The sequence below is a fragment of the Cervus elaphus genome, chromosome 4, assembly GCF_910594005.1.
Source record: "Cervus elaphus chromosome 4, mCerEla1.1, whole genome shotgun sequence".
In the NCBI taxonomy this organism is placed as follows: domain Eukaryota; kingdom Metazoa; phylum Chordata; class Mammalia; order Artiodactyla; family Cervidae; genus Cervus; species Cervus elaphus.
This window is the reverse complement of record NC_057818.1, coordinates 56,644,761-56,664,935: the sequence shown is the minus strand read 5'-3', so window position 1 is coordinate 56,664,935 and position 20,175 is coordinate 56,644,761. Positions and strand designations below refer to the sequence as shown.

The 20,175-nt window shown below is 57.6% G+C and overlaps 2 protein-coding genes across 3 annotated transcripts; one reads left to right on the top strand and one right to left on the bottom strand.

The window, feature by feature from the left end:
- Positions 1–533: 533 nt before the first annotated feature.
- Positions 534–5,935, top strand: LOC122692351 (polynucleotide kinase 3'-phosphatase). 2 transcript variants are annotated; one of them, XM_043899868.1, is made up of 17 exons: positions 534–669; positions 922–1,085; positions 1,759–1,805; positions 2,133–2,435; positions 2,829–2,908; positions 2,986–3,043; positions 3,119–3,226; positions 3,528–3,599; positions 4,338–4,386; positions 4,488–4,558; positions 4,646–4,738; positions 4,823–4,919; positions 4,994–5,055; positions 5,244–5,353; positions 5,440–5,527; positions 5,609–5,670; positions 5,756–5,935. In XM_043899868.1, the coding sequence occupies exons 2-17, from the start codon at positions 935–937 to the stop codon at positions 5,871–5,873; spliced, it is 1,569 nt and encodes a 522-aa protein (XP_043755803.1). In that variant the 5' UTR covers positions 534–669; positions 922–934; the 3' UTR covers positions 5,874–5,935. The 2 variants fall into 2 exon arrangements, with proteins under 2 accessions (XP_043755803.1, XP_043755804.1); XM_043899869.1 differs by having other exon boundaries at positions 588–744.
- A 375-nt stretch (positions 5,936–6,310) lies between these two features.
- On the bottom strand, positions 6,311–14,076 carry PTOV1 (PTOV1 extended AT-hook containing adaptor protein). The gene is made up of 13 exons (XM_043899870.1): positions 13,681–14,076; positions 11,019–11,156; positions 10,815–10,897; positions 10,688–10,745; positions 10,495–10,602; positions 9,193–9,348; positions 8,771–8,857; positions 8,608–8,681; positions 8,457–8,514; positions 8,166–8,270; positions 6,842–7,039; positions 6,680–6,750; positions 6,311–6,436 (listed from the first exon to the last, which is right to left on the bottom strand). Exons 1-12 carry the CDS (start codon positions 13,849–13,851, stop codon positions 6,739–6,741), a joined length of 1,248 nt encoding a protein of 415 aa, XP_043755805.1. The 5' UTR covers positions 13,852–14,076; the 3' UTR covers positions 6,311–6,436; positions 6,680–6,738.
- Between the last annotated feature and the right edge of the window lie 6,099 nt (positions 14,077–20,175).

Sequence of the window (20,175 nt, the reverse complement as noted above, 5' to 3'; positions counted from 1 at the left end):
GCCAGGAACCCCCAGCTGAGGCCGGGAGGTTTCGGACTAATGTAAGACAGCTGGAGGTAAAAGAACAAATGGCTTCTGGTCTGAGGATGCAGACGCGGAATCCCCTTCTCTCATCAGATCACCACCGATGGAATGCTAACAACAGACAAGACTTCAACAGGGTAAACTATTACCTAGACGCCTTTACAAGTTATTTACATGTACTAACTTAATCTTCTTTGTAACCCCACAAAGTGAAAACGATTATCCTCACACTGTAGATGAGAAAACTGCAGCACTGCAGGGTAGGGCTGCTGTCCCGGCAAGGTTTCGTCAACTGACAATAACCTTAAAGAGAAATTCCTCCTGCTGTAACTATCTCCTTCGAAAGAAATGAAAGACTTAACGCGGAAAGAGGAAAATCTGTGAGCATGGAATCCACTGCCCCCTACTGGCCTGAGTCTCATACTGCAGCAGGGGAGATGAAGGTCAGAGATGCAGAGACACCGTAGGGTCCCTGGGCCTGAGGGGGCGGGGCTTACGCCGCAGCGGCGCCAATGCCCCGCCCACTTTGGTAGGCAGAGTCATTTCCGTGGGCGGAGAGACAGCAGCCAGCCGAGTCGCCGGCACAGCGCCTCCGGCAAGAGCTCCCCGGTCGGAAGTGGCGAATGAGCCAAGCGGTGGGCAGGGGTGAGCGTGGGGCCGAGGCGAGAGCGCGAGTTTTTCGGCCTTTGCCCTGGAAAGCTGGGGTCCAAGCTCCAGGAGGTAGAGTGGGGCGTCGTCGCCTGGGAAACCGAGCTATTCCTGAGGCCGACGAGTGGGTGGGACTTCCGGAACCTTTAGCGGAAGAAGGGAATTCCTAGTGGAGAGGGCGGAAGGAGGCGGGACTTCCTGTAGCAACTGCGGGCTGCCACTCAAACCTGTTTCTCTATTTCCCCTTAGGCCGACTCCCAGAATGGCCAGGCTGGAGGCCCAGGGTCGCCTGTGGCTGGAGAGCCCCGCTGGGGGAGCTCCTCCCATCCTCCTGCCCCCAGACGGGCAAGCTCTGATTCTGGGCCGGGGACCCTTGACGCAGGTTACCGACCGGAAGTGCTCCCGAAACCAGGGTAGGCGGGGCGGGGCCTGAGCTGGACCGGGTGGTGTGGCGTGCTTAACGAGCGGGAACACAGGCAATTGGAAAGATAGACAGGAGGGGATATGCTTGGCCACCATGCGGAACTGCGTGGTACGGCCAGTCCCGAAGTTGGTAGGTGCCCCCTGTGGAGAGCACAGAAAGAAAAAAGGGTATGCCTGACCTGGGTTTAGCCAGACACCTTGGACGGGAGCGGATGGAGCCCATCCCGAGACACTTGTCACTGGGCAGAGAAGGATACTCACAAGCTACCGCGAAGACTTGAATGAGGCCACGACCCTTGTTAAGCAGAGAGCCGGTTCTGTGGAGAAAAGTGCATATTGCTAAGCACAGATGGGTGGTAGCGGGCCAAGCCCGGAATCTGCACCTTGTCAAAGTCCTGCGTTGTCAAGGAGAAGCCATATCCACACAGAAAAATACCTGCCGTGTCCCTAGGCGAGGACTAGTGTCCCAGGTAATTGTAAGGCCTTTATCTGGCTACTGCATGTCAAGGAGCGAGCCAATCCTACTTAGAAAATAAACTGCTTCCTCCTGCCGAATGGGTGCTATGGCCCCATCCTGTGGTTTGAAGCGGGGCGTGCTCCCCAGTAAGGAGGGAAGCAGTCACTCGAGGATTCAGGTCCTGACTCCACCCCTTCCATCTTCAGTGGAGCTGGTCGCTGACCCTGAGGCTCGGACGGTGGCAGTGAAACAGGTACCGATTCCTTAACTAGAGGCAGCGGGCCTGGGGGTGGGGGTGCAGGGGATGGAGAATCGCCACCCGGCGGGGAACGGGCCCACTTGGGAAAACCGGACTCTGGGAGGGGAACAGGTGTGGCCCGCTGCCATCGGGTAAACATCCATCCGCATTTAAATTGGTAAGACTGGAGGCTGCTAATCTTACAGAGCCTGATTGGCGGTACACCAGCGGGGCTCAAGGGTTTGATTAGCTGGTGGAGAAGGGCGAGTCCTTTCCCGGGTTATTTGATTGGAGGAGGTTGCCGGGGGTGGGACCAGCTCCAGTTACCGCCTCTCTCTACAGCTGGGAATTAACCCCTCAACTGCCGGGACCCAGGAGCTGAGACCGGGTTTGAAGGGCTCTCTGGGGGTGGGGGACACGCTGTATTTGGTCAATGGCCTCCACCCGCTGACCCTGCGCTGGGAAGAAGCCCGCACTCCAGAATCCCAGCCAGACACTCCACCAGGCACCCCTCCTGGGACCCGAGAGGGAGAGGAGGAAAATGTGGAGCAGCAGAAAAAGCGGATGAGGAAGTCATCCCCTGGCTGGGAGACCTTCGAGAAACTGCTGGTGTTCACAGCACCTGATGTGAAGCCCCGGGGCAAGGTGAGGCCCAAACTGAAGACTGAGGGAGCTCGTGGCACAGTCCAGTTAACACCCAAACAAAACTTCTTGTTTGGATTTTCATGGTAATTAGCCCTCCGAAGTGAAAATAAGCCATGGAAGGAGGCTGGGTCGGATACGAAACCCATTTTAAAGATTGAAATACTGAGGGTCTCGGGAGGAATGGGAGGTGAAAGGGGAGATTTCACTCTCTGCTGTCCAGGTGGCGGCCTTGTCCTTACCTAAGACGGGCAGGCCCGCTGTGACTAGGTTTCTCCATCTTTAAGGGGCGGGCGGTCACAGTCCCAGCTTGCAGAATTGACGCGAACCAGCCTGCGAGCGAGGTGGACCAGAGGTGTAACAGTGCTGCTCTTCCTCTTTTCTGGGTGACGCCAGGTGGCTGCTTTCGATCTGGACGGGACCCTCATCACCACCCGTTCTGGGAAGGTCTTTCCCACTGGCCCCAGTGACTGGAGGTGACTGGAGGCAGGAGGAGGGGGTGGTGAGGTGCATCCGGGCCCCAGGTCACCTTGCACTTCCTCGCCCGCCCTAGGATCTTGTACCTGGAGATTCCACGGAAGCTCCGGGAACTGGCCACCGAGGGTTACAAGGTGTGTGCCCCGATTCACAAGGTGGGCCCGGGCCTGATGAGGAGGGGCCCTGGTGACACCCCATCTCCTTCACAGCTGGTGATCTTCACCAACCAGATGGGCATCGGGCGTGGAAAGCTGCGCGCGGAGGAGTTCAAAGCCAAGGTGGAGGCTGTGGTGGAGAAGCTGGGGGTCCCCTTTCAGGTATGGCTGCTTGGGAGGCTGAAGGGCTATGTGGGGGTCAGAGAGGCTGAGACAGGGGCCAGAGATAGTGCGGTGGGCCGGAGAGGAGGAAACAGAGACCCGGGGAGAAGGTGTGACATGGTGAGCCAGCTGGAGATGGGGTGGGGGCCCCGGGGGTGGTTATGCTGACAGACGCGTTGTAAGTGACGCTCGCTTTGGTGAGTGTTGGTGTAGTGTCCTTGGGACTCAGGTGCCCTTGAAGGGCTCCTCTGGGTGTCTGAGCAGAGTCAAGGACCGCGTCTGACTCCCGCCCGACCCACAGGTGCTGGTGGCCACGCACGCAGGCTTGTACCGGAAGCCGGTGAGCGGCATGTGGGACCACCTGCAGGAGCAGGTGAGCCTCTGACTCCCTGGGCTCCCTGCCCGCCTGCCCACTCCAGGTCTCTGCGCCATGACCTTCCCTGTTACCCCCCGCCTGGTCTGGCCGCCTTGGTTTCTTTGCTATCATGTCCTAATACTGGTAGGTGAGGCAAGTGGTCTTAAACTCGGACAACCAGAGTGGTCCAGAGAGAAATTACTCTTGGATTCATTGATGGGTTTGTTCTTCAGAACAAACAAAGCTTCTTGAGCTGAACATATTAGTGGACTAGACAGACCTGCCTCCGCCCGGGTGCTCCCAGACTAGGGAGGGCGTGGACGACAAGTGTGTTGATGGATGTGTAAACAGTGAGGGTAAGGCTGGGTATTGGTTGAGTAAAGGCTTAAAGCTCGTGAGTGAGGGAGCTGTGTGTCATCTAAGGAAAGAGCCGAGTAACAGCAAGTGCAAGGATTTTGAGGTGGATGGAGTTGGGTGTGTTCTCGGGCAGGGAGGAGGCCTGTGTGGCTACGGCTGAACGGGTGAGGGGCATCAGACTGCGTGGGGTCCGGAGCCGCGCCAGGTGGGGACGGGCGCCCTCTGGCGGCCTCTTGTGGAACAGACGGGTGGCCAGGATGGTCGGGCAAAGCGGGTGAGAAGTGGCGGAGGTCTCAGAGGCTAGACCCGACAGAGCAAACCTCCTGATGGGACCCGTTAGTGCGACAGATGTGGGCGTGAGTTCCTTACTGCCTCTCGTGTGTCCCCGTCCCTGCCCAGGCCAACGAGGGTGTGTCCATCTCCATTGGGGACAGCATCTTTGTGGGAGGTAAGGGCCTGGGGCTGGGGAGGAGGTGGTGGGTGCTGGGCGCTGATGCGGGGGGCAGGGGTGCCCCCAAGGATGCTGGTGGAGACCAGGCTCTGTTCCAGACGCAGCGGGACGCCCAGCCAACTGGGCCCCTGGGCGCAAGAAGAAAGACTTCTCCTGTGCAGACCGCCTGGTGAGTGCCCCACCTCGTCCCACCTCCAGGAGCCTGCCCCCACCCCTCCCGCCGCCCCCCCCAGCTGACTTGCGCTCTTGCCCGCAGTTCGCCCTGAACCTGGGCCTGCCCTTCACCACACCAGAGGAGTTCTTTCTCAAGTGGCCTGCGGCCCGCTTCGAGCTCCCAGCCTTTGACCCAGTGAGGCCTGCAGGGCGGTGAGGGGGGGAGGGTGGGGGGCGCACAGGGATGGGGTGCCGTCTCTTATCTTGTCTGCCCTCCCAGAGGAGCGTCACCCGCTCTGGGCCTCTCTACCTCCCCGAGTCCAGCTCCCTCTTAAGCTCAGACCCAGAGGTGGTCATCGCCGTGGGATTTCCTGGGGGTGAGACTCCCTGACCCAGAAGCCCCAGCCCCTCTCTGACTCCTCAAGTCCCACTAACCCTGCGCCCTTCACAGCCGGGAAGTCCACCTTCCTCCGGGAGCATCTCGTGTCAGCTGGATACGTCCACGTGAACAGGGTAGGACTTGGTCTTCAGTGCCCCTAACCCTGCAGGAACTGTCCTCTTGGTCTCTGCTCCCTGGACCGCTGTCCTTTCAGACTCTCCCCCGACTCCGTCACTCTGCCTCTGTGTCCCCCCGCCGGTTCTGGATCCCTGTCCCCCTGGGTCTCCCAGGCCCCATCCCTGATCACTTTCTGGGTCTCCAGGACACTCTGGGCTCGTGGCAGCGCTGTGTGACTGCATGTGAGGCGGCCCTGAAGCAAAGGAAACCGGTCGTGATCGACAACACAAACCCCGACGTGCAGAGCCGGGCCAGGTACCAGGGTCCCAGGGAAGGCCCCTGCAGAGCGGCCCCAGGCCCTTTACCAGCCCCCCGCCCTCCCCTCCCCTCCCCTCCCCCAGGTACATCAAGTGCGCCCGGGATGCGGGTGTGCCCTGCCGCTGCTTCCTCTTCAGTGCCACCGTGGAGCAGGCGCGCCACAACAACCGGGTGAGCGAGCGGCCCGAGCTGCCCCCCGCCGTACCCCCCACCCCCAGCCCTGGCCTCACCAGCCAACCTCTGCCCCCGCAGTTCCGGGAGATGACGGACTCCTCCCACGTGCCCGTGTCTGATGTTGTCATTTACGGCTACAGGTGAGGGCCGCAGGGTGAGGTGGGGGGACATCGGGTTGAGCCCCAAGGTTGGGCCTCGCCTCCAGCCCGCAACCTCTGCCGCCAGGAAGCAGTTCGAGGCCCCCACGCTGGCCGAAGGCTTCGCGGCTGTCCTGGAGATCCCGTTTCGGCTGCACGTGGCGCCGCAGCTTGAGCGGCTATACCGCCAGTTCTCAGAAGGCTGAGCCACCCTGCGCCCTCCGGCCCTCGCCCCTCCCCACAATAAATGCTGATTTTTTTCCCCTAACGCTTGGCCAGCATTTTGCTGGGGAGAAGGGTGGATCACCCAGCTAGGCCAGTAGCACAGACCTGCTGGGCCCAGGGTCCCAGGAAGGCACTACTGGGGGGACTGCCCCCCTGGGAGCCCCTGCCTCTCGTGGGCTGCGGAGGTTTACGGTGGTGGCAGTTGGAACCTGCCTGGCCCTGCCTTGTATCTGCTTCCAGCCAAGGGAGGTCCTTGGAAGCCACAGGGCAGGGAGGGCAGCCTGGAGCAGCTGCAGGAGAAACCCCGAAGACTTGGAGCAGCGGGCAGCTCCGTGCGTGGTGGCATCCTCTCCCGGCTCCGGTGAGAGGGGCCAGCCTCTCCGAAGCCGGGGGTCTAAACAGAGCCAAATGGCCAGAAGGCTTTTAAAAGACTTTATTGGGGAAACGTACAGGGGGGGCTGTCCTTGGAGAGATCGCAGGACACTGTCCTCCATCTCGCAGGGCGGGCGCAGTCCCCAGGGGCCCCTGCTCAGAAGCATCTGACCTGGGGGGGGGGGGGGGGCGAGAAAGCGGGACTGGGTGGGGGGCCCCCACACCCTGCGGCCCTGACCCTGAGGCTCCAGGGTCCAAGGAAGGGCCTGACCCTGCCCCAGGCTGGAAGCCTCTGGGGGCTCAGGGGGGCAGGCGGGCCTCTCCCTCTCGGGTCTCCTAGAGGCCAGGGTCACACCACCTCCCAACCGCAGGTGTGTCCATGGGGCCCTCCTGCCCCCGGCCCGCTGCCGCTCACCAGTCTTCGCAGGGGCCTCATCTGTGACTCCTGGAGAGGCCCGGCCCCGGGGGGGCCCACTACCCCCCCATCTGTGGGGAAGGACAGCAGGGAGGAGTCAGCGGCAGGGCAGGGCAGGGGGTGGGGCGAAGGGGCATCAGAAGGGGCGCGGGGGGCCCTCACCCCTCGCTGCTGCTGCTCCTGCTCCAGGTTCCGCTGCAGCACCTGCTGCTGGTTGGCAATGACGCGCCGGATGCCGTTGACGAAGTTGCCCTGGTCGTGCGGGATGAGGCCGATGAAGATCTTCTTCTCCGAGGAGTACAGAAGCATGAGGACGCGGACCTCGCAGGCGGCCTTGTAGGAGAAGTGCACGCAGCCGGCCTGGCGGTGCAGAGCGGTCACGCCGGTCCTCTGCGCGCTCCGCGGCCAGAGCACGGAGCACTCCGGGCCGTCCCCAGCCCTGTCACCACTCCCATGAGGGGACCCGAGACAGAAGCCAGAAATGCCTCCCCGAGGGCCCGCCCAGCACACTCCGGTGATCCTGTGACCCCAACGCCAGCCGGGTAAGCGCCCAGGACCAGCCACAGCTGTGACGGACAGCACCGCACAGGAGCCACCCCGTGCTAGCAGCCAGCCAGCGGGGCCCCAGGGCCACCTCCAACCGGGAAGCCCTACAGGCAGCAGGGGGCAGGGAGGCTGGGCAGTGGGTGACGCACCACGTGGCTCGGCAGCACAGCACCCACAGGCACCAAGCGCCTCCTGACCCCTCGCCAGATCCTCGCCCTCTGCAGGCCCGGGGTCACCAACCCTGTCTCCCTGGCTGAGAGCCTGAGGCCCCCAGAAAGGGCTGTGTGCCACCACGGGGGCCGGCCCTCCCAGCACCCACCAGAGCTGAGAGGCTGCGGGGTCTCCCTGAGGGAACTCTGCTTTAAACTCTTTACAACAGAAAGCATATACAGCTAGTCCCTCAAAAGCACGAACGCACAGCTATGACACCTTCAGCTGATTTAAAATAAATGCTAAGCTGAGCTGGGGACAGCCGGGACCAGTAAAGCAAACACCCAAAACTGGACACGGACAGCTGTGGCTTCAGGAGCCCAGAAGCCCGACGCCCTCACTTCGTAGATGGAGAGACTGAGGCCTGCAGAGCAGAGAGACCAATTGAGACGCGCAGCAGATGAGCGCCAGGGCTTTAAGAGCCCAAACTGGAGGCAGACAGACCCCGTCCCAGGGAAGGGAGAGGACATGGGGCAGGTAAGGACCTGGGAGCAGGGGGGAACCCAGACAGCGCAGCAGGCCCCAGAGGCCCAGCACGTGCGGGCACGGCCTCTGAGCCTCAGTTTCCCCATCTGTGACCCCGGGTCAGGACAAGTCCTGTCCAGGCCCAGAGCACTGCACGCTTCCCACGGCCGGTTGGGGGGAACTTTCATTCCGTCTCCTCTCAGTTTCTGCACACCGAGCCGCTGTCTGGGGGTCGTCAGCCCTGCGCGCACCCCGCCCCACTCACAAAGCCGTTGTCCATGATCCGGCACAGGCTCTTCAGCGTCTCCAGGTCCTTGGTGAAGTGGAACTGCACCAGGCGGGAGTTCCGGAAGAGCGGCACCAGCGTGGTCTGCGGGGCCCGGGGGCGGCTCCATGAGGCCCCCAGCCGGCGGCCACCCCACGACCCCGCACATCGCCCCGGCTGGGACCCGCCGAAGCAGGCCTGTAGCACCCCACCCTCCTCCACGCGTGGAGCAGGCAGCGCCCTCTGCCCGCCCCCACCCCGGGGGTGGACGCGGCACCCTTCCCCGCTCACCAGGAGCTGCTGCGGGATGAGCTGCATGTACAGCTTCCGAGGCCACTGCTCCGTCCTCCTGTGGAGACGCACCCGCGGGTCAGGAGGGGGGCTCCCGCCAGCCCCGCCCATGTCCGCCAGCCCCGACCCCTGACCGCCACCCGCCACTCACAGGATCTCCCCTTGGTTCACGTAGATGTGAGAGGGCAGCCACCGCTTAGACCGGCTGTGGGGCTCAGGCCTGGGCTTTTGGGAGGAAAGACGGGAAGAGGTCAGGAGTGGGAAGTGCCCTGGGTCAGGGACGAAGCATTGGTCCCAAGGTCCCCCGGCCTCACCTCCTGCCACTCCATGACTCCGCTCCATGCCAGGAACTTGTTGTTGACGATCTGGACGGGGCCCGCCACGCCGCCGGGTCCCACTGCCTGTGGGAGGAGACAGGTGGGCTTGTACCCCGGGCTCCCTAAGGAAGGAGCCTGGGAACCTGGAGGCTGCCCCAGGGCCCAGCCCCGCCTCGGACCCCTACCGGGCTTCTGTTGCCAGGCTGCCCACAGGCCTGGAGGACGCCCCAGCACTGGGCCAACCCTGCAACCCCCGTGCCCTCGGCTGGGACACTTCTGGGTGAAGCGGACGCTGTGAACCGCTGGTGAGGTGTGAGCCACGGCGTGCACACACCCCACTCCGCCAGACTGCTGTGCCCGCGAGCCCATCCAGCTCCCCGCGCCCCACGGGCCCTGCGAGCGGCAGCCCCGGGGCACACCTGTTTCCGGGTGGTGATGACCTGCCGGATGGCGTTGACGAAGCCGCTCTGGTCGTAGGGGATGAGGCCCATGAAGATCTTCTTCTTGGACGAGTAGAGGAGCATGAGCACGCGCACCTCGCACGGAGAGATGTGCGGGAAGAGCATGCAGCCCGCCTGCGGGAGGGGAGGGCATCAAGAGACAGAAACCGCCCAAGTGACCCGGGGCCGCCATCCTGAGCACCTATGGACCTGCACCTCGGTGTCCCCCCCACCATGAATCTGGGGTCAGGACAGGCCCCACGGGGAGGGGGGAGGGTCCTGAGAGGGCTCCATCTCCCACGCCCCGCCCCCCACCCCAGACCAGCCCTGTCCTGGGAGCCCGGGCCCAGCAGAGGCCACCACACCTGGGGGAGATGCCAGACCAGAGCCTGCAAGCAGACCCAGCTCTGCTTCCTCCTAGCTTTGACCCAAGGCAAGTCACCTCTGCACCTCAGTTTCCCCATCTGTACGATGGCATAACAGTGCACACAGCAAGTGCCACATAAACGCTTGTTGCATGAGAAGCTACTGCCTCCTTGGTGGGACTACAGGAGAACCTGAGCCACACAAGCGTCCCCATCCCCATCGGGGTGGAGCAAGCGCTTTCTCAGCAAACAGTGCTGAACACGGGTAACCAGGCAGGAGAGAGACCCCACATCTGTCACAACCCCAAGAAGACCGCACAGCGCCCCCTGAAGACCACAGCCGGGAGGCGGTCTGTCCCAAAGGGGACTGAGGACTGGAGAGACCCCAGAGTGGAGCCCTCCAGGCAGCTCCCTTTGGGCAGCTGCTGGTAACGGGCCCACACCAGCTGTGTCTGAACCCTGATTCAACAACCTCACCAGCTCCAGTTTACTGAGCACTCACTACACTCAGACTACTGCCTCAGTTTTACACAAGCGCCCTGGCCTCCCCCCAGGATATCCCAGATGAGGAACCTGACTATTCCCTGTTCCAGCTCTTTTCCGCCAGCCCCACTTCCAGGTCCCTGCCAGGGGCTGTGACCCCCAACAAGCTCCCAGCTCCCTGGAGGGCTGGCCAGGCCCCCCCTTTGCTCCTGTGCCCAGCGCCCGCCCCGGCCTGGCGGGGAGCTGGGTTCCTCTGCTGTCCCCTCTAAGCAGTGAGACCCCGGTTCACAGGGACGGGGATGCCCCTGGAGGTCTCCCAGGACCTTGCCACCTGCTTCGACTGTCCCGGCAGAGCTCTGCCTACCGCTTGGTCACCACAGTGTTCCCAGGGCCTCTGTCCCTGCCCGCCCCCCAGCACCCCTGCCCCACTCACGAAGCCGTTGCCCATGACCCGGCAGAGCCCCTTGAGGGAGTCACAGTCTCTGTTGGTGAAGTGGAACTGTGCCAGCTGGGAGTTGCGGAACAGGGGGCCCAGGGTGGTCTGGGGGCGACACGGGGGCAGCAGGGTCAGGGCTGGGCAGGTGCTCGCAGCCACGGGGGGCGGGCGGGTGAGGGTGGGGTCTCACCAGCAGCTGCTGCGGGATCAGTTGCATGATCAGCTTCTGCGGCCACTGGTCAGTCTCCCTGCAGGAGGAGAGGGTCAGCAGAGCGCACCCCTTCTGCCGCCCGCCCTCGCACCCCACCTGCACTCACAGGTTCTCGCCCTGGTTCACGTAGGCCTGGCAGGGGAGGGCCCGCTTCAGCTTCGCGGTGGAGTCCGAGTAGGGTCTGCGCTTCTGTGTTGGGGGCAGAGGGGTCTCTGGACACGCCCGCTGTGCAGGCTGGCCCCCCACCTGCAAGACCCCCAGGTCAGCCCCCACCCCGCAGACTCCCAAGGTGCCGACCACAGGTGCTCACCTCCTGCCACTCCAGGACTCCACTCCAGGCCAGCAGCTTGTTGCTGAGCCGGTGCTCGCTGACAGCCAGGCCCCCGAGGGCGAGTCCGGGCGAGGAGGGCCCAATGGGGCCCAGGGCCCCAAAGACTCGAGCACCTTGCTGTGGAAGAGGGGGAGGCAATTGAGGAGCTGCTCTCCACCCACCCCAGAAGGAACACCCCAACGTCCAGACCCCAGGCCCCCTGCGCAAACCACCCCAGGCAGTCTCCAAACCCTTCCTTCCAGAACCTAGACCCGGACTGGGTGGTCCCCCCGCCCCCTGTCCTTTTCTGGCCGGAGCCTGCCTGTCCCCAACACTGGTGCCTGAAAGCGACCAGCTGCTTCCCCTTCAGCCTTTGCTCAGGCCAGGCTCTACCCTGGCCTGCCATGCCCTCCCCTTCAAGAGATGTGCCCCACTCATCCTCCCAGGATCATCAATTTTGGGTCCCTTTATTGAGATGCAACTCAGAAGCAGCTCTCTGGGGCTCCGGAGCCGCCTCAGAACACGCCCATGATGCACAGCCAGACTGGGCTCTGGCTGGCTGGCACACCGGCTTGCCCCATCCCGCCCAAGCACAGAACTCTCTTCCACGGTTCCTGCGGCCCTAGAGAGAAAATCCAGGCTCCCCTCCGGCTCCCGCCAGGCGGGCTCCAGCCCTCCTTCACACAGCCCAGGCTGCAGCCACTTCAGGCTGATCCTGGGGAGGCAGGAGGAAGTGACCGGAAGCAGAGAGAACAGAACCCTCTGGGAACCGGGAGCCGGACAACAAACGGAGGATCTCCCAAACACAGTGTCTTGAGAGCATGTGCAAAACACCAGAATGTTGCGGCAATAAAACCAAGCAGGACACATCCTACACATGGGGCACTATCCAGTCACCTTACACACACACACACACACACACAACCAAAAACATCTCAAAACAAACAAGGGAGCGCTTAGGACAGCCGGTCAACAGGAAACTCTTGAAAACTTCTCTAGTAGGTGCCTCCAGGCAGTCAGAAAAAATAAAAGTGGTTATTACTTTTCATCTTACTACTAATGAGTATTTTTTCCAAATTTCCTATAATGCACACAGGTGTCTTCTGCCCCAGAATATGAGACAGGAAAAACTGTATTTCGCAAGAGCTTAAAAGGCAAAGAAATCTGAGCTCTCCATGTGGGCAGGTGGTTCTGGGATTCAGACAATCCAGTGAGATCAGGAAGAAAGGCAGAGAGCTTCCCGCTCTAAGAACATGGTGGTGTGTGTTCCTGAGATGGAGATAGACTGTCGGAGCCCTGGGGCGCAGGCACCACAGCCAGAGCCCAAAACATCCAAGAAACTAGTTAGATCACACAACTGTAGAAGCCTCTGGGATCCAGACAAACGCACTTAAGGACCCGGGTAATATGAGCACCAGGGACACCTGTTTAAACTCTACCGTATTTCTAGCCATCAGACTGAGCACGTTTTAATCTGGGGGGGGGGGCGGTGTGAAGATCAGGGAAGCTTAAGCCCAGGTCTCACCGAACGCAGGATGAGCATCAAGGTGGAGAGTCACGTTTAAGAACTAGACCTAAATACAATCCTAAAAGGACTGTCACATCTGGACAGGTGTGTGTAAAGCCTGGCTGTGCCTCCCACATGTGTTTTGCTAATCACTGCGCAGGAAGCCTATTTAGTACTGAGAAAAGAGATGAACGCCTTAAGACGCACGTTTAAGGACCCAGGAGACGCTTGTTCACAGGCGGACATGAACGCTAAGAAACCCGCCTCCCCAGGGAAGCAATGGAGTGAAGGGTGATGTTAAGAGCAGAGAGGTGTTCAGAGGCCGGGCATCTGACTCTTAACACCGAGAAAACCTGCTTAAGGCTGGTGTGCAGCTGCCACAGGTCCCCGCCACGTACAACGGTGAGGCAGGGTATTTATTAATTAGCCCCAGGTTAGGGTAAGCGGCGCATCTGAACAAACGTGTCACGGTTTAGCTGTGCGTGTTTTTAAACGTCGCGATGTGTGAATTTACCGCCCCGCAAAAACCTTACGAAAAATTTTTAAAAGCATGTACAGGTTGTGGGTCTGGGGAAGCGTGTCTAACTCAGCGTCCCTGCGAAGCTGTGTTTATGTTTAAGATCTGGGCTTACCGCGATCAGCGGGACATCCCACACCTGGGCAAGCGCGCAAACGAACCCCCGGCGCACACGCCCCGGGCGCCCTGCAGAACGCCCCCGAGGGCAACACCTGGGCGCCCGAGTGCGAGACACGGGGCCCCTAGCCGCCATCTCCCCCCGCCCCTCCCCCATCTCCAGCTTCTCTGCGCGGAGAGAGAGCAACTTTCCAATTGGAAAAACAACAGTACACGCCGACCGTCCGCCCGCCCCCCACCCAGCGTTCAAATCAGGCCGCGGAGTCAGCAGTAATTTGAGCCCTTACCGCCCCCGTACCCCACCCCCGCCACCCCATCCCGAACGCGAAACAAAGGGGAGAGCCCGGCGCGTACCACCCGGGGGGTTTCACGGGGGAAGCGGGTCCCAATGTGGGACCACCCTTCGGGTCACCGGAGAAACCCCCGAGGGGGTGGGAGCTGGGGACAAAGACGCCAGCCCGGGGGAGGGGCCGGCGGGGGCGGGGCCGTGGAAAGCTCTGGAAAAAGGGCGGGGGGCTCACCATGGGAGGGGCCGAGCGAGCCCGGATCCGCGGCGGCTGCGGGCCTCGAGGGCTGGCCGGCCAGGAGCGCGAGCGGGCAGCGCGCGCCGTGAGGGGCCGCAGGGGGCGGCCTCGACCCCCGAGGGGGCCCCCAGCGCCGGAGCGGTGCGGGGCGCGGCGCGGACGGACCATGGCGGGCGCGGGCCGAGCGGGCTGGGGGGCTGCCACGGGCCTCACGGGGGGCTGCGGGCTGCGCCGACTGAGGGGCGCGGGCGCGCGGCTCCGGGGGAGACGGGCCGGGCTGTACCAAGCGCAGGGGACGCGCCTCCGGAGAGGGGTCGCCGCGGCCAAACCACTGCGGCGAGCAGGGGCGCGCGGCGCGTACCAACCGCGTCCGCGAGGGGGCGTGGCCGGGGCGTACCAAACAGGGCCGGGGGTGCCCGAGAAAGGGTGTGTGGGGCGGGGAACTCGGCAATTGGACGGAACAATGGGCCGCACGCGCACGAAGGGGAGGGGCTGAGAAGACGTGAAAGAAACCACCTCAGGGGGCGGGGCTGGGAGGCCACACCGAAGGGAGACGGGGCGGGGGGCGGGGAATGAATGTAGAGGGTGATACCAAGCGGGCTCCGGGCCTGGGGGGGGGGGCATGCCGGGAGGCCGACGGAACCGGGAGACTACGTCGGGACGCGTCAGAAAGAGAGGAAGGAAGGAATAATAGGCCTGGAGGCAAGCGAACCGGCCTAGAGGTTCGGAAATACGGATCGCTCCAGAAACTCAGGAGAGGACTTAGGGTTTCAAGGCAGTGACGTGGCCAGGCGGGCGAGGGACCACAACTCCCAGCGGCCTCCGCGCGGCTTGGGCGGAGCCGGCGGTCCCACAGCTGCGTGCCCATTGGCTCCCGCGACCTAGGCTCCGCCCGCCTCCCTCTACTTCTCCTTGCCACTCGCCTCTCAGGGCCATTCATTGATTCGCTCATTCACTCAGCGATTAAAGGACTGCGTATTCACATGCTAGTAGCTGTGTATAACATTTCTTGCTTCAGTTTCCTTGTTTCTTAAATGTGGATACTAGCTAACCCTAAAATGGCTATGAGAATCAAAAGAGTTGATGAAGTATTAGATCGGTATTTGGCACAGTAACGACCTAAATGATGGTTTTTCTCCTTTTAAAATCATTATTATTAGTGCCATTTCCAGTTCTGTGCTGGGCACCAATTGTGACAAAGAGACCAGGCCCACTGGAGAAAATAAATAATCGCATTTTGTGAAGTGTTACAAATAGAGCAAATGCACTCTATGGGGGATAGGATGGTGACCGTGAGAAGTCAGGAAAGTGACCTTTAGGCAGCCTGCAAGTCCACAGAGGCTGCAAGAGTGTGCTAAGATGAGGGACCAGCCAGGGCACAAATCCTGAGAGTAGAAGGAAAGCGGGGGTGGGGGGGTGGGAGATGGTGGGGGAGGCGTGGAGCACGACTGGAGCAGAGAGGGTCAAGGAGAGCTGAGGAAGCAGACAGTGGCCAGGTGCCGCAAGCAGCGCCCTATAGCCTCGCGATGGAATTTGGATTTTAGTCTCACTTTGCTGGGGAACCATCAAAAGGTTTTTTATCAAGGAAGGGACAAAGTCTCATTTACATTTTAAACAAATCATTCACAAATGCATAGAGTCATGCCCACAATGTCTCTACAAGTCTACAAAAGAAGCTGGATCCAGAGTCACCTCTGAGGAGAGAAGACAGCAGATGGAAGAGTCAAAGACATGGAAAGGAGATTCAGTTTGTTCTTGTAGACTATTTGGAATTCTTACCATATGCAACCTTTTGAAACAGTAACATCTATTTTTTTAAAGATCCCTCCAGCTGCTGCATTGAATATGAGGTAAGGGCTAGTGGAACAGGAGGGCAGATAGGAGACTATGGCAATAAGCCAGCTGAGAGTCACAGGTGACTTAGACCGCAGGGAGTGTGGCCACAGTGGAAGTACACACCTTCACAATGTATTTTCAAGCTGAAGCCCAAAGGACTTGTGCAGGGAGTGAAAGTGAGAGGGTGAAGTAATTTCAAGGGTTTTGCTTGTACAGAGGTGTCATTTCGTGAAAGGGAAATGACTGTGGGAGGAGCAGGGTGGGGTGGGCAGAGATGGAGCTCCAAATCTGACCTGGATTGTGGCCAAATAGGGAATCACTACTCTCTGGACCCAGACTGCCAGCTAGATATCAACAGTTACCTCCAGAGGCCTGACTATGTCAAGAGACCCCACTCCTGGCAGTAGGAAGGAGAATCGTAGGGACAGAAGTCCCCTTCTCCTCAATCTATTTTCTGTTTCTACGTGGTACATTTGCAGTGTTGACTAAACAGTGTAAATGGGGGGAGGTCTGGAGACACAACTTTGAGAGCCTTCAGTGTTTCATGAGAATGAATGAGATCACGAGGATGTGTGTGTGTACAGAGGCTGGGACACTCCATCCTTTTAGAGTTCAGATCTATGAGGAGCAATCAGATGGGAGGAGAAGCCCCAGGTAAGGTCATATTTGAGCCCCAAATCTGACCTGGATTGTGGCCAAATAGGGAATCACTACTCTCTGGACCCAGACAGCCAACTAGATATCAACAGTTACCTCTAGAGGCCTGACTATGTCAGGAGACCCCACTGCTGGCAGTAGGAAGAAGAATTGCAGGGACAGAAGGCCCTTTCTCCTCCTTAATCTCCCTAAACCCTCAATTCTCATCATTCTTAGTACAGGCCATTGTGGTCTCTCGCATGGTTAATAGCCTTCTAACTCCTGTCACCTTGACTTTCATTTCACTCATCAGAAGACTCCAATGAGTCTTCCTTGGTGGCACAGTGGATAAGAGTCCACCTGCCAATGTAGGGGACACGGGTTTGATCCCCATTCGGGCAAGATTTCACAATGCTGCAGAACAGCTAAGCCTGCGCACCACAACTGCTGAGTCTGCGCGCTGCAACAGCTGAAGGCCACACCTGGAGCCTGTGTTCTGAGACAAGAAGCCACCGCAGTGAGAAGCCTGTGCGCTGCGACCAAGAGGAGCCCCCAGCTCACCGCAACTAAAGAAAGCCCGCGCAAAGCAATGAAGACCCAGCGCAGCCAAAAATAAATAAAAATATAAAAGAAAAATTAAAAAAAAAAAAGACTCCAGTGGCTTGCGAGTGCCCTTAGAATTAATTACAAACTCTTCCTCTAAGGCCCCACATGGTGGGACCCCTGCTGCTGTCTCTAGACTGACCTCTTCTGTGCTCTTTCTGTTCTCCACCTAGTTGATGCCTTCCCATACTTCAGATCCCATCAGGACAATGTGTTGGTGTGAATTCCTAGGATTTTGTATAAGCATGGAGAAAGGTGTGCCAGGATCCACTCCAGCATGAGCAAAATGGCAACATGTCAGAATGAGAAATGAAAACACAGGGTGAAATTCTATTAGTAATTACTGTAATTAGTACAGTACAGCTCTCTGAAACCATCTAGCTTATCAAATTTGCCAATTTGTAAGACACGGTTCATCGTATCTGTAAAATCTGCCCAGCCTAGCTGGCTATTATTATGACTAAGCTGTTCTGCTCCCATCTGTTAAAGCGGTACATTTCCTGAGGAGTAGCTGTCTGTTACCAAACTTGTTTATGCCAGTTAAGCCTCAGTTAATAACTTCACCCTATCAAATGAATTAAATATTAATACAAGAGAGTTGTTTGCATGCAAAGCGTGTTGCCTGAATTGGAAAGAATAAAAGTGAGTTGCTTTAAAAAAATGTTGCCAGATGAGTTGCAAGCAAAGTAACTGTAAATGATTAAACAGAAAAGCTCATAAAAACCTAGGAAGGTCTAGCCTTCAGTTTGCTTAATAAGTGTCTTCAGGTTCTCCTGTCACTTTTTAAAAAGAATTGGAAATGATAAATTACTTTTTATGGTTTATGGGTGCAGTTTATGTAAGCATGTGACACAGTATGAAAACTGGGAGGCTGCCTGGTTGTCAGAGCTGGTGCCTGCCTGTAAAACTTAATTTAAAAATATATAATTCTTGGAGAAACTTCCCTGATGTGGTTAAGACTCTGTGCTTACGCTGCAGGGGGCGTGGGTTCAACTCCTGGTTGGGGAACTAAGATCCTGCATGCTGTGTGCGGTGCGGCCAAAAATATAAAATTAAAAAAAAAAAAAACATATCATCCTTGAAAAAGCAATAATAATAATAAATGTCTTAGACACTGCTAAGAACTTCCCGTCTGAGTTCACTGAACCCTTACACACTAGGCCATGAGAGTGACAACCTTATCATCTCATTCTGCAGATAGGGAAACCAACAGCCACCAGCTGCCCCTCAACAGGCACTGTTCCGAACACTCCCACATTGCAAAAACCCGGACCTCGCCCATCTCCAAGCCCAGAGGGCTTTCTCCTTGCCTTCAGAAGCAAGGTGCCTTGAGACGGCCGTGTTCTGCCCAGCCTCTTCCCACGCAGTATCATTCACACTGGTGAACTGGCAAGAAATGAGTTGGTACAATCACTGACATACCACATTATATTTTTGGAGGAGGCAATTTGGCAGTTCGGTCGCAGTTTAAAATGAGCACCCCGCTAAAAAATTAAAATGGGCACCCCAAAAGACCAGAAACATTCTACATAGCCAATAAGAGACCGACTGGGAAAATGATGGCATTCCTGGGGGGAGTACTATGCAGCCATACAAATGGATGAGAGACTTCCCTGGTGGTCCAGAGGTTAAGATCCCATGCTTACAATACAGCGGGTGCAGGTTTGATCCCTGGTCTAGGAGTTATTAATAAGATCCCAGATACCTCACAGCCAAAAAACCAAAACATAAAACAGAAGCAGTATTGTAACAAATTCAACACTTTAAAAATGGTCCATTAAAAAAAAAAAAGAAGGCTTTTTGTCCTGGTATAACCAGCAAGATAAAAAAGATTCTCATATAAAAAAAGTAATCTACAGAACAAGGCAGAGTAAGTTTTAGAGACCTTCTGTAGAACAAAGAGCCTGTGCTTACTGACACTCTACCATGCACTGAAATTTAAGAGGATAGATCTGTTGAAGTGTCCTTACCACACATACACATAATACACAGAAAACTGAAGGGACACAAGAAAACTTTTGGAGGTGATGAATGCCCGCTACCTTGTTTGTAATGATTCTTTCACAAGTGGATGCATATATCCAAACTCAATCATACACCTCCATAAAGCTGCTTATAACAATATAAAGCAAGCTGCCACTGGCTAGAAGAGCCAGAAAACGAATATATTTTTGTTCGCTTCTACCAGCTAGTCCAGATCTCCAAAGAACACACAAGAAATCGGTAACTAGTCTCCAGAGAGGGCTGGGAGAGACCATGCATTGGATTGATTTGGAGGCCTCTAAAAGTGTGAACCACAGGAGGCTTTATTATGCAAAAAAATAAGTTGAATTTTTTATAAGTGAAGTAAATAAGAATAGAATCGGCATACACCTCAATTTGGAAATTCTCCACTTGGAAATATATCACATGGGAATTCCTGAATAGGAACTCCCCTGGCTGTCCAGTGATTAATAAAGCTCGCTTCCACTGCATGGGGCACAGGTTTGATCCCTGGTCAGAGAATTAAGATCCTGCACGCCCCTGGGTGTGGCCAAAAAAAAAAAAAAAGGAATGCCTATACAAATGAAGGGGAAGAGATACATGTTCATGCTGATTCTCTGCGGCACTTTTTATAATAGTGGAAAACTATACAGCTATCCAGCTGCCGCGAAGAATGTGGCAAAGAGCCTCAAAGACAGCCCCCATGACCCCCACCTCCTAGTATTATAATCTTTGTATTGTCCTCAGCCTCAGTGTGGGCTGGACCTAGCAACTGTTCTAATGAACAGAATACAGCAAAAGTGATAGGCTATCACTTCCACTATTGGGTTACAAAAAAAAAAAAAAAAAAAAAACTGGCTTCCACCTTGTCTGTCTTATGAAAAGGACTGCAAGGTGAGGAACCAAGCGAGACCTCCAGTCAAGAGCAAGCAAGGAACTGAGGCGCTGTGTCCAGGCAAAGGTGAAAAAAAGATCCTGCCCCCAGGCATGTGAACGAGCTTGGAAGCGGGCCCTCCCCCAGTGGAGCCTTCAGATGAGACTGCAGCCCCAGCCTGACTGCCACCTCAAGAGACTTGAGCCAGAAGCATCAGCTAAGCTGGGCCTGGATTCCTGATGGAGAAACTGTGAGACAGCAAATGCTATTGTTTTAAGCCATGGAATGGTTACATCAACAGGCAGTTTATGCAGACTGGATGGTTTGTGGGATTGGAATGTGTCCACTTAATGCACCAGGGGAAGCAACCATTTACCAACAGGACACAGAGTTACTTGTATTGAATGATGTGGAGGAATGGCCATGATTCAAGCGGGGGTGGGGGTGGGGGTGGGGAAGGCAAGATAAAGAACAGATAGAAACTGACCTCAGTTACATAAAACATTTAAGAAACTATCAATGTGTATCTACAACCGTAAGCGTATAAACCCAAACACCAA